The sequence below is a fragment of the Dreissena polymorpha genome, chromosome 10, assembly GCF_020536995.1.
Source record: "Dreissena polymorpha isolate Duluth1 chromosome 10, UMN_Dpol_1.0, whole genome shotgun sequence".
In the NCBI taxonomy this organism is placed as follows: Eukaryota; Metazoa; Mollusca; class Bivalvia; order Myida; family Dreissenidae; genus Dreissena; species Dreissena polymorpha.
Genome location: NC_068364.1, coordinates 30,676,614 through 30,690,191, shown reverse-complemented (window position 1 = coordinate 30,690,191; position 13,578 = coordinate 30,676,614). Strand labels below are relative to the sequence as shown.

The window sequence follows — 13,578 nt, the reverse complement described above, 5'->3', positions numbered from 1 at the left end:
TCTACTTAAACTAACTTGACATTATATTCTCACATTATCAACCAAACAAGATCTAACCAATCCTATAGGCTACACAATTATTAACCCTTCCCCACGCAGAAAAGTGAAAAGGGCTATGTGCAAACAGCATAAAACCAGAAAAGCCTGCGAGTTACTTCCAGTCTGTTAAAGTTTCATGCTGTTTGCTGCTCATCAGTATCTAAGGGTTGGAAATGAATCCTTAAAAACTAGAATCTAGTAAGAAAGGTCATATATTAAATATAACTTTCTAAGGGACTACAAATGCGTCACAATACTTATCTAAGTGGTAAAGGGTTAACCATTTACCCTTTACCACTCAGATACGCACTTTGACACGTTTGTAAACCCTTAGAAAATATAATTAAATTTACATTTTAACGCTTTCAGGTGCAGCCCTCAGATACTTATGAGCAGCAAACAGCATCATAACTGAACAGACTGCCAGTTACTCGCAGGCTGTTCTGGTTTTATGCTGGTTGCACAAATCAAATTTCACTTTGCTTCTAAGCAGGAAAGGGTTAAAAACATGTTGACATAGGTAGACTAGTGTTTTTCACAAACCTGCTTGATCAGCATTTTCACATGTTCTAAATTCCCATATGATGCAGCCCAGTGCAATGCTGTCCTCTGAAAAAAAATACAAACAAAATGCAAATTATTTTTCATTCTTTATTGAAAGTTACAAACTACGACAGAGCTACATAGAAGATGATCTCCAGTTCTCCAGCTAGGAATTGAAAAGGGCAGGGAGCCATTTTTCATAAAGGAACTGTAATGCACAAGGTCGTATTATCTATAAGGCAGCATATGCATTTTATATATGATTGATAGAGCTTTCCAATAGCATTTGCACATAAATGATGCAAGGAAATTAGTAATAGGAGTCATAAAGGTGAAAATTACAAAACACTTGCAAAAATCAGAATTTTGCTTCAATTGAAACCCCTTTTTCAGAACTATATTTATTTTTAAATAAATCATTGAACATTGTTCGCATTGTGTTACACATCACTCATTTTGGCTTTTTTGTAATCAATTAATTTGCATAACAATTTTTTTTCAATAGTACTTAACCATGTGAGAAAAAGTGTTGGACGAAACAATGTTATCATGGAAAACATATTACCTGTAAGTACTTGTCAACCAAGAAAGGGCAAGAAATCATGTTGCCATGTAGAATCATAACTGAAATATTACATTTTTGTTAACTAAGACGATCTCATGACATACCTTGTTCCTATCCTGATCGTCAATCTCGCCCGGCGACAGCTGCCGTAGCAACAGAGTCATGCACTTGGGTAACTTGTGTCTCGTACACAGGTGTACAGCGGTCTGGCCTTCGTTATCCTTCATATGGCAGTCTGCACCCTTCGATAACAGCAACTTGATCAAGCGAACATTACCCTGTAACAACGATAAAGTAGTAGCTGTCATTGGGAAACACTTGGTTTTCTCCACTATTTTCTTCATTCTGTAAAGATATTCACCATTTGACCATATGACAAATTATACTTTATGACAACTATTTTTATCAATTGTCGATCTTATTGCCTTAGGATCAAATAATGCTCATGGTAAAATATAGCTCAGGTTCAAATATGGCTTATGATAACAAATGGCTCATGGTCAAATATAGCTCAGGGTCAAAAATGGCTCAGGGTCAAATATGGCTCAGGATCAAATATGGCTCAGGTTTAAATAAAGCACAGGGTCAAATATAGCTCAGGGTCAAATATAGCAAAGGGTCAGATAAAGCTCAGGTTCAAATAAAGCTCAGGGTCAAATAAAGCTCAGGGTCAAACCTTGTGTGCTGCCCAGTTCAGGGCGGTCCTTCCCCCCTTGTCCTTCATGTTGGTTTGCGCCCCAGCCTTCAGCAGTAGTTCGGCACACTCCAGTCGGTCAGCCAGCACACAGAACATCAATGGGGTGCGGCCGAACTGGTCCCCAGCGTCCAGTAGGCCAGTTCCGATGTTGGCTGCATGAAACACACACCAGAAATCAGCAAATTGTGTTTTCCCGATTCAGAAAGTACGGGTACAGCGAAACTTGGGAATGAACAAACTGACATAAGGAAAAGTAGTACATTTTGTATTGTGCAATCCTAAGCATGGGAAATAAACGGTCTTGGTATTTAATTGCAGAAACCCACCTCAATATTATTGTACATGCCTTTTTGCTGAAATGTTCAGTTTCAGTGCTCATTTTATTTGTTCACTTGCTGATTATGTGCTTGAGAACAAAATTGATACAATTTTCCATTTTGGGTGAATTTTGTGAATGGTAATTTGGAATTTGTGCTTAAAGGTACTTAATAAATAATACCCGTAATACGCATTACTGTTCTTACCGTATATTATGCGCAGTATTAATATTTTGAATATACTTATATAACAGTTATCAATTCCGTAATACTGATCAATTTTTAGTCACACGATAAATCGATTGTGCAATAATCAACTGGTTGCCAATTTGAAGTCATATTTACCAGTTTCCTTTATTAGAAAACTGTTTTCCTCCATTTTGGCAATAGCAAATTGTGTGTGCGTTATACTTGGTAAAATACATCACTATTTATTAGAAAAGTGCATAAATTATAAACAAGAAATACTTCATAACATAAAGTATATGTATATAGTGTCATACCTTACAATAAGCGCATGTCAATTTTGTCTTATGACACGTATTGATTGATGAAAACCTGTACTTCCTATTCATGCCCTTAAGCACGGCACATAAAAGTCAACCTGCATCATACAATTAACCCTTGTGCTGGGAAAACATTAACACGGCTCAATTCATGTGCGTAAAGTATTGTTAAAGATTAGCCCATGCAGTTTGCACAGGCCAATTAGAGAAAAAAACTGTCCACTTTTGTTACAATCTTCATGTTAAGGTTAATCACTTCTAATTGAACATCCAGTTAAGTGTTATCTGTGACAAGCCTCAGCGGACTGCAAAAGCTAAACTGTGACGACTCTTCAGGGCTCACGCTGGGCTCAAATTTTAGGGAGAAGTGACTTCTCCCTGGAGAAGTGAGGAGACTCTAGGGAGAGGTGGAGAGACTCGGACACAAGGGTTTGCATGTACATGTAGGGCGTTACAACACACATATGTGTATCACATTATTGAAGTATGCCACTGTAGTACACATAATTTTATTTCTTTAGTCTATCTTATTTTTTCCAGCAGTTCTATTTAACCAAGTAATAATAGACACGACAGATAAATAACTAAAATTTTACTAGCTCTATATTCAATCCATTTTGATAAAAATATCATATTATACAGACTAAAGTATTTCAAAGATAATATGTTTATGAAGCAGTAGATAACATAAGCTTAATAAAAATGTCAGACCAGATAAATATTTATGTTTGAAATATGACATTTATCATATGCTTTTTTAATAATTATTTGTTATGTTTTATAGTCTTTCCAATTGCAATTTAATGTGAATACAATTCGAAATATGATAAACCACACCGTCCGCATCACCCCATCTGTATTCTTCATTCCATTTCTTCTTTAAATAACTCAGAAATTAAATTATAATTGATGAAAAATAATGTATCTGAAAATGACAGTGCGAAAAATTGTACGCGTATGGCACATAAAACAAATTGTGCATATCGTTTGACAGCAAAAAAATGAAAATCGGAAACTTAGCAAATACGTAATTAATATACAATTTAATTGACATATTGCTGTACCTTAGCATAGTTTGTGGGTAAAAACAACAACTAAATTATCACCTTTTAATTTCAAACGATAATCTGTTGTGACATCATCGCCAGAGATCTAATTATTTAATCATCATCCTTTTGTTAATTCAGATCGATAGTCGGTAGAAATGTTAATTGATCAACTTAAAAATATTTTTTTTATTGTTAGGCTCCTTTTAATTTGTTTATCTTTAAATACGACGTTTGCCATTAGCCGGTATACATGTAGTGTTGGCAGACGACAATATCAACTGTGTATTTCCATAAATGACCCAATATTATGTGTGAGCGAACTAAATGTTGATTGAGCAGCTACCATGTGACTTGAATGCTGACTTGACCAATATAGATCGCCGATAAGATAAGTTTGGAGGTTGGGAGAATCGGGGTGGGGTTTACCTCAAATAACCTGTCGATCAATTGCGACACGCTCCGGGCTGCGACAGTGTGTATTGAAAAATTGAGTCAGACCTTGACATCGAGAAAACCGAATGTAAACAAATTCCGATAAGAGGGAGACTGGAAGTCGCTTTTTATCTACAATTTCTTAAATTTTAGGCGACGTTTGGCGTAAGAAAGTGACTTAGTCGCTCACGTGGCCCCCTAGCGCAAGCCCTGCATATATTTATGCACATGCATAAATCCCAGTTTTTCCAGAAAAAGGTCCAGATTGTCTCATTTTAGACCATCCTCATGGTCTAGTTGTACAGGCTTACAAACATACATTTTAATAACTTACCCGTTATGACTCTTGCAAGCCAGGCCTTGTCCCCGTTCACAGCAGCCGCATGTATCTGTGTGACGCTTTCAAGCTTCTGAGACTGGGACTGGTCGAAAGGCCCCTCCCTTGGGCTGGCAACCTACACAATTAATGGCATAAAGCAGAGCAGCCTTTTACACATCATTCTTAAATATTGTTAACAAATATATGAGCCAAGCTCTGGGAAAACCTAGCTTAATGCATGTGGGTAAAGTATCGACCCAGATAAGCCTGAGCAACAGTCCGAACAGACTAATCTAGGCAACAATTTCTGATGAGAATGGATTTTTGTTAAGAAAAGATTTCCTTTAAACGAAAAATACAAAAAAAAGCGGATAGTACTGTCCCTGATTGGCATGTGCGGTATGCACGTAATAATCTGGGAGGACACTTTGCGCATGTGCAGTTACCCACATTGTCCCAGATTGACGCTAAAATGAGCACGGTGCTGCTAAGAAAGCAGGGGAAAAGTCTCCTTTTTTATCAGTGCACAAACTTCTATTCCTAATGAATGCTTAATGAATCGCTAACTGCTTAACCACTCAATATAAATGTATTTAAAATACATTTAATATAAATCTTTGACAAGAATGATTGCTTGAATAAAAAAATACTTAGTCTAATTATTATTGTTTCTTTATAAAGGAGGACATTAGAGGAAATGACTGTACATAGGTCTTATGTCTGTAATTTTACAAAAATTTTAAGTCCATTTCTTTGGATAAATTTTCCTTTTAGTTGGAACCTGAACAAGTGCCATTCCCAATAGCGTATTCGCACAAATTTCATGTATCTACAGCAAGAGTAACAGAAAAGGGCTGCATTCCCCCGCTATCAAATTTTGATCATTATTTTGCTCAGTGTTCTATGATATGTGTTTTTCATGACGGATATGTTTAATTTTTAATTACTTTTCTTATTCATTAAAGTCAAGAGCCTACTAGGATGATAAGTTGCATAATTGAAAAACTTCCATTGATTTAAGCTGAAATATTAATTAATCAAACTATGAAATAAATTTAAAAAATATAAAATAACAAGGGACAAAATTGTCACAAAACCAGGTTTTCATTGTGAAAAAAAAATCTGATAAAGGGAGAAAACTGAAACTGAACTTTTGAAATGACCAAAAAAAATTAACAACCTTTGTAAGTTTTTTTTTTTTTTTTAAATCTATTTTTAGTCGTGGCGACCTTGACATTGGAGATATTGACGTGATTCTTTCGTGGGACACACCGTCCCATGATGGTGAACAAATGTGCCAAATGATTTTAAAATCTCACAATGAATGACATAGTTATGGCCAGGACAAGCTCATTTATAGCCATTTTTGACCTTTGAACTCAAAGTGTGACCTTGACCTTGGAGATATCGACGTAATTATTTCGCGCGACACACCGTCCAATGATGGTGAACAAATGTGCCAAATGATTTTAAAATCTGACGATGAACGACATAGTTATGGCTCGGACAAGCTCATTTATGGCCATTTTTGACCTTTGAACTCAAAGTGTGACCTTGGCCTTGGAGATATCGACGTAATTATTTCGCGCGACACACCGTCCAATGATGGTGAACAAATGTGCCAAATGATTTTAAAATCTGACAATGAACGACATAGTTATGGCCCGGACAAGCTTATTACGCCAGCCCGCCAGCCCGCCCGCATTCGCCAATCTAATAACCAGTTTTTTCCTTCGGAAAACCTGGTTAAAAAGTACTACCAGTAAATTTCCAGTGAGTTAAGCTGAATAATTAAATAATCCAAGTAATAAAGAATTTTAAAAATCAAGTCAACAAATGTTTATTAGTTTATTACCGGTGTATCATCAGACACTGTTGATTCCATAGCTGGGGAGTCCCTCGTACTGCTCTAAAAGAAGAAAGAACATTGACATTCAAAACCGTGACAGTTCCATTTCAGGTTTCATTCATTTATCATAAATCCAGACTCTTCAAAATGACTGATGCCAAGCACTAATTTGAGAATATTGTCATTTTACAGTCCATGTGAATGTCTGATTTTCAGTCTGGCTGTCTTACATAACTTCACAATGTTGACAAATAAATTTGGCAATACATCATACCAGAATTTTTCAGGTCCAAATTGGGACAAAAAGGTCGGGACATTTGACCAAAAAGCAGGACACCTAAAACAATCAATCATGCCACCTTTACTGTAGTCAGAAATCAGTATATGTCTTACACAATCTCATACTTTCTGCCCAATAATGATGAATAATGTGTTAACAAAATTTGTGAACAAAAACGTTCTCTATTTTCCGGAAGTAAACACACATGTGCACTATGCGGATGACTCCATAACATGAAATCTGGGGCATGCCCCTATTTAACATCCATTCGGGACAGAGGCAAATGTAAATTGTGTAATGCGATGTGCGCGCATCGAGCACTGTTTTTATTCAACCAATCATCAATTAAGTCGAAATTTAGATTGATGCAATATGTACATACTATTTTCTGAAAATCAGTAGAAAACATAAGTAAATTTTTGTGAAACACCAATGTGTATCGGTCAGCAAGCAATTTTTTTTACATACAAAATTGGTGTTTTGACTTGTATTTTAGCCTCAAGTGGTATAAAATACAGAATACTGTGTAATAGTACCTTTGGACTTGATCTGAGCAATTTAAAATACAAAAGCAATCTGCTTTTAATTCACTATGATGTATCTATCGCTAGCAATAAGCGACCCCTATCATAAAAACACCATGGTGTGAATACCCGATAATATCAATAATTTGCTGATAAGGTGTCAAAAACAACACTTGTGCAATTGACTAGAAGAAATGTTTTGTTAACAGTGGGCAATAAAGGGATTAATTTTAACCCAGATGGAGCTTGTATAGCAAATTGTAATGTGTCTTGTGAACTTATAGAATGTACGTAGTTTTTTACGAATGTCTGGACAAATTAAGTCGCATCGGGACGCTGGGACAAACACCCAAAAAGCAGGACTGTCCTGTCAAGATCAGGACGTCTGGCATGTATGAATTTATATTATCACTGCTTTGAATGCACCAAGTCTCATTAAAGTACCAAAATGCAGGATTTGCTGACTTGTTGTTATACAATATCATAAACAGTGAATTAATTCGAAAGACAAGTACAATTTTAACTAAAAGATGGGCCTCTCTCTGCGGAGTGTCAGGTTCTTAAAAATCTAAACCAATTTTGTGTATAACTTAAACAAAAAAACACTCACCATTTTCTTTATACAGAATACGAGTTGAATCTAGATGGATACGTCAAAGAAACCACTTCTGGCTTTCTTTAGACGGAGTAAATAATAGTGAATTATACGCCCCAAATATAAGCACTATTATTTTGAATGAAACAAATGCGTTAACATTGTTTTCTATCAATTCTTATCTAGGAATTGTTTTGGCAACTTTTCAATCCGCCATATTGAAGAGGTAACCAAGGCCGCTGTGAGAGGTACGCTTTGATTGGTCGATTGAAATACCCGGGATTGCTTTTGAGGAATGCTATTGGACAATCAACAGAATTCGCACGGAATATAAAATAATAGCGGAAAGAAAAAGAAATACAGAAAATATTCATTTTATCCCACGCAAAGGCAGAGGGATATACATTTGGCATGGTCCGTCCGTCAGTCCGTCCGTCCGTCTGTCAATATATCACACACTTTCCAGGGCTCTATCTCAGAAACTATATTTGGTATCAACATGAATCTTCATGGGTGTATTATTATCAATGATGAGAAATGCCATGCACAAGAAACAGAACCCAACACTCTCTTAAATAAGAGTTATTGCACTTCGTTGTTTTTTTATGATATAACTTTTAGGGCTATATCTCAGCTATGACGCACATTTTCAACATTAAAAGTGGTCGCGTCTGTCGCGCGTCAAACACTCTTGGTAAGGACACCGTAGCGAGGCACACATCGTCCATCGCACATTTCTTTACTCGGACTTTGAGGGCCGAAAACGCAATATGTCAACGTGCGACTATCTTGCGTTGGTCGCACAACCGCAACAGACACCAAAAGGCCACCGCAGGGAAATTGCGGTACACACGTTGACTACACGTCGATGACGATGAAAATTTTCAGAGGGGGGGCTCAACAGGGGAAGGTGCGGGTAGGGTGTCCCCTTCCGTCGACGATTTTTTTTTTAAATGGCACCTTGAAATGATGCGATTTCCTGCTATCTAATCAGCATTTTGCATGATAAAAGTGCATGTAAAACAAATAAGAACTTGAGTTCACACATCAAGTGTGACAGACACACGGACAGACAGACACACAGGGGTAAATCAAATGTCTCTCAAACCACTAAAGTGGTGGGAGACATTATCTTTATCCATAACTTGTTTAACAGAGTTAGATGGGTGGACCTCCTATTTAACCTTGTTGGATATTCTACTAGGTCAACTTAGGTACAACATTAAAATGTTTATGCCCATGTCCCTATGAAACGAAAGCAGGCACACAGCGGACAACCTGTCCTGACCCATTGATGATCTTAGTTATGTCTTAACAAGTCCTTGGGCACTGATACTCCTTTCACACTCGCATGATGTAACAGGGAACACACATGATATGGACAAAACAGTGTAAATGATGGGGTACAGCTGGGAATCACAATGTGCAACAGAGCCCTGAAGGGTAGTAGGTGGGTTGGGTACACATTTCCACCTAGCCTGCCATATAAAGTGCAACTCAGCAGGGAGGGACTGAGGGGAAGGGAGATCATCAATGAACCATTCAAGGTCACTAGCACTGACAGGAGAGACGCACATTTGTTCAGGTATAAACTTCAATCCCATGGCTGCCTTAGTCTGCAAATTACTGAATCGGGTGTCCATTTCGTTCACAAAAGTGTTAACAAAGGGAGTCGTTAGGTTTCTGTGTAGTTTAATTCGGGTGTTGCTGCCTCGATGTTGTCACGATTTTAGAAAACGATTTAGTTTCATATAGCAAAGTAATTCTTCATTTTTGAGTGTTTTTAAATTTTAAAAAGTATGGATGAACATCAAAGCAGTTAGCCCGATTTGTAAAAAAAAATATAAAAAATTAAAAAAATGCCATTCATTAAGTGTGCAGTTGAATTTCACTGGCAATAACTTGTTACTCAAAAGGATTATCACTCTAAAGAGCTAATACCAATTAAATTCATCAAAGAAGTTACAGAAAAAATAATTATGATTGTCCATTGCGTTCGTCTAAACTCTTTAATTGCTACAAATTGAAATTTTGTTTTTCACAAGTCTTATGCGGCAGCAATTTGTAAACATTTATCTATAGCTAAATGTATGGATTAATTTCATTAGTTGAATGTTTCTTCTTCAGCCAATCAAATAGCGCAGTTTATTACATACAGTCAATGAAGCGTGCACTTTAGCTGACGAAGGTTAGATCGTCGGTACACATGCCTGGGGGGCTAATCACACAAATCGACAGCTGTTTATGGCTTATTTAGGGACATATGACCAATAAATAAATAGATAAAGACTAATAATACTAAAACGACGGAAGGGTACGCCCCCCCCCCCCAATACATATGTCACTTGGCCCCTTTCGACCACTATGGATAAGCTCTAAGCCTTCTTTTACAACCAAATAGCGCTCTAGGTAACAAAACCCAGGGTTCCGCGAGACCCTCGCTTACCTTCTCTTAAGCTGTAATCAGCAACAACGACGAAGGTAGGGGACACAGACAACATACTTCCACGCAGGATCGGAAGACGCAGTAAGTGCGTACGTGGGCAAATTTACCCACAGTGCAACCCCTATAGGTGTAAATATTGTTGTAATTAAATGTGATTAGTTAACATTTTCCCCATATGTACAAGACTTAAACATGTTGAGTAGAGCGTGTCGGCTGGGCCAGAGGGCGCGCCTGAAGAGATATCTCTCGCCCGTGCACTCTGGCTCCGTTGACATGACATCCGTGCACTCTGGCCCCGTTGACATGACATACCCAACATGACAAAAATAAAAATAAAAAGAGAATGGTGACGGTATTTGTTGTTGTTGTTTCCCCTACTGTAGCGTAGGTGATGTTTTCTTGTAGAGTAGTGTAAGTTTTTTCCTTGCATGCCTGTGCCTTGTTACGTTTGACGTTGAATTGTAAACCTTGTATTGCTAACCTGCACGTATTACCCTTGTCACTATGAGGATCAGATCGAATTAGAGGGATGGTCAGCATTAACATCCCAGATCTATTCCCTCCTGAACAAAATGCACTAATACATATAATAACCATCTGTGTAACCACTAGCAATATAAACAGGAAGAAGAACGTGCGCGCTCTCTCTCTCTCTCTCAAAAACAAAAAAAGGCGCGTGAAAATTGTCTCCCAAAGAAAGAAAGTGTTGAACCAGATATTGTCCTCCCTGTACCACCAACAACCAATCAGTCATCTCGGTCCAACCACACAAACGCAGCCCCTTTTCTACTATATAAAACTTCAAAACTATTCTGACCCTTGCAACACCATTAAACACCTGACAATATCCAACAGCACAACAGAGAGAGCCCATGTGAATTTACACCAAGACACAGGGCAATAGAGTAATATCTGTACTAATCTATGTTTATGTACTAACAAGTCCTCCGCGAGGGACGTTAAACGGGGGTGCAGTGTATCGGTGCTGTACACCGGGCACTTAAAAGAACCAGGGGCGCCTCTGGAATCGGGGCGCCCTCTGTATCCCGCTCGAACCCCCACTAACACCTCTTGGGGCGGAGAGCACAAAAACCACACACAAACTTTAAGGAATTAACATTAATGCCAATAATGATAATGATAATCTAGAGATAATACGAATACTGCAAAAACCATTTTGATAAAAGGCAAACCACTACATAATCCATTAAAAAAAAAGCATCTAGTCACATTAAGGTCTCATTGGCCATCGTGCTATGATGTATAATATGACCTTATTTTCTCCCCTGAAGGGTCACAGGGGCAGATCGATACATCTGTAGTCGAGAAGACGCTGGACGACCTGTAAATAAATCTCAAATACACACACACATACACAAGTGGATTGAAACTGTAAGGGGCTCATTTTTATTAAAAATCGTGTCTAGCCAGCCAGCTGGGGGGGGGGGGGCTTTAGCCCCCTAGCCCCCACCTAAATACGCCCCTGGACGTCGTCTTATGATGTGTATAACAAAAAAATGTTAAAATGCCAATACATTACATCACGGACTCTAGATTACAAATTGGTATTAAGTACGTACATGTCAACCGTAAATCTAGATTCTAAAACTCCAAAACGGTATGATATTTGCAAAAGTTAAAGTTATAACACGCCGGGCTGTCGAAATCAGAAAAAAAACTTAATATATATTTATATATCTGTTTACTACGTAACGTTAGCTTTCTAATGATATATTCTTTGTCAAAACGGCCGAGAAATGAAACTAAAATTTAACATAAGACGTGAGTGGATACATCAAAATGCATAACCTCGGCGCTTCGCTGTACGCTAATTGTAAAAGATCGATAGCCACAACACGGTAAAACGCGCGGTGGTAAAACATAAAATGTGTATTTCTTGTGTTTAACTCGCTATAAATCCATTAATAACAACGGAAATATACTAAAAGTTATATTTTTTTGAAAGAGGAATTAATAAGCAACAACATAACGTATAAACCAATAAAATCGGAAGAATAGTTTTTGCATAAGATTGAATTTACGACAGTAAGGGTCAAATACTCGATTCATCTCCTATCAATATACACTCCGTGATAACATGTTACAACTGTTACCAATTAATTTACGTGAATGAACATTGCTAAAGGCCTGCATATAAGGAACTTAGGCAGACGATTACAGCCAATTACGCCCATCAAGACTAAAGCTATCGAGCGGAAACATTTACATGTGTATATATTTTTTAGTAACAATGACATTAATTAAACTGGTCCCAAATACAATTGCACGTTAGTTGACAGTTGAAAAAAAAACTACAAACACAAATATATCACAACAACTCCATCCAAACTCATTTTATTAAGAGGAAACACTTTTTTAAATGTCATCTACATGGATTATGCCCAGTGTTTCCAGTGCGGACTAACCTGGGATGACACTTTACGTACATGGAGTATGCCCAGTGTTTCCAGTGCGGACTAACCTGGGATGACACTTTACCTACATGGATTATGCCCAGTGTTTTCAGTGCGGACTAACCTGGGATGACACTTTACGTACATGGATTATGTCCAGTGTTTCCAGTGAGGACTAACCTGGGATGACACTTTACGTTCATGGATTATGCCCAGTGTTTCCAGTGCGGACTAACCTGGGATCACACATTACGTACATGGATTATGCCCAGTGTTTCCAGTGCGGACTAACCTGGGATGACACTTTACGTACATGGATTATGCCCAGGTTTTCCAGAACGGGGCCGAAGTTAGCTCAACCCAAGCTGTAGTTACCTTCCTCCACAGGAACATTCGGCGGAGCTATTCTTAGAGATCATCGGTCGGAAAACTGACACTGATGAATCTGATTTTGTTAAGTGTATTTCAAAGTTCTAAGAACATTCTGCGCCAGAGGTTGCATTATGTGTGGACCCCGAGTGTTTCTCAGGTATTTTACCTAATTAATTTAAGCTCACGAAAGTTGGGACGAATTTCGAATTGTAGCTGTAATTAAAAGATCTTCAATTCGGGTTAGTCTTGAGTTGTGGGGAGGATGGGGGAGCCTGAGTACCAGGAGGAAACCCCACCTGTCCGGTATGTTTACCACCAAGCAAAACTCACATGCTTCCGGGAGGGAGAATTAAACGTCAATTTCAAAGAAAATCCAAAGTCAATATATTAAACGCTATTTACATTGAAATATAGTTAAATTATCGGGAAAATAACGTTTGCGTAATGTGTTTAACATGAAAAATATGATTTTGTTGACTTTTATGATCGTAACTCGCAAAGCGTTGATTCGCTTATCTCCCCTGTTCTGAAGATTTGGTGCACTAAAATCGGTCGCGCTAGCCATGTTTTTAAACAAAAACTGTTGTTTTTTTCCAAATAAAAAACAACTGCGTCTGTTTCTGCCTCGGCA

General features: G+C 37.8%; 2 protein-coding genes across 6 annotated transcripts in view; one reads left to right on the top strand and one right to left on the bottom strand.

The window, feature by feature from the left end:
- Positions 1 to 7,947, bottom strand: part of LOC127847628 (inversin-like) — an 81,020-nt gene extending 73,073 nt beyond the window's left edge. For all 5 annotated transcript variants that reach the window (XR_008034085.1, XR_008034084.1, XR_008034083.1 and 2 more), the window contains exons 1-6: positions 7,731 to 7,947; positions 6,323 to 6,376; positions 4,483 to 4,603; positions 1,824 to 1,996; positions 1,252 to 1,425; positions 583 to 648 (exon numbers count right to left, since the gene is read on the bottom strand). Coding sequence is in view for 2 of the 5 variants with exons in the window: in XM_052379662.1 (XP_052235622.1) it covers positions 583 to 648; positions 1,252 to 1,425; positions 1,824 to 1,996; positions 4,483 to 4,603; positions 6,323 to 6,376; positions 7,731 to 7,733 (591 nt within the window). In the remaining 3 variants the exon portion in view is untranslated. The remainder of the gene's footprint in view (positions 1 to 582; positions 649 to 1,251; positions 1,426 to 1,823; positions 1,997 to 4,482; positions 4,604 to 6,322; positions 6,377 to 7,730) is intronic.
- Positions 1 to 13,578, top strand: part of LOC127847629 (transcription intermediary factor 1-alpha-like) — a 194,382-nt gene that overhangs the window by 136,073 nt on the left and 44,731 nt on the right. The gene's annotated exons all lie outside the window — the stretch shown is intronic.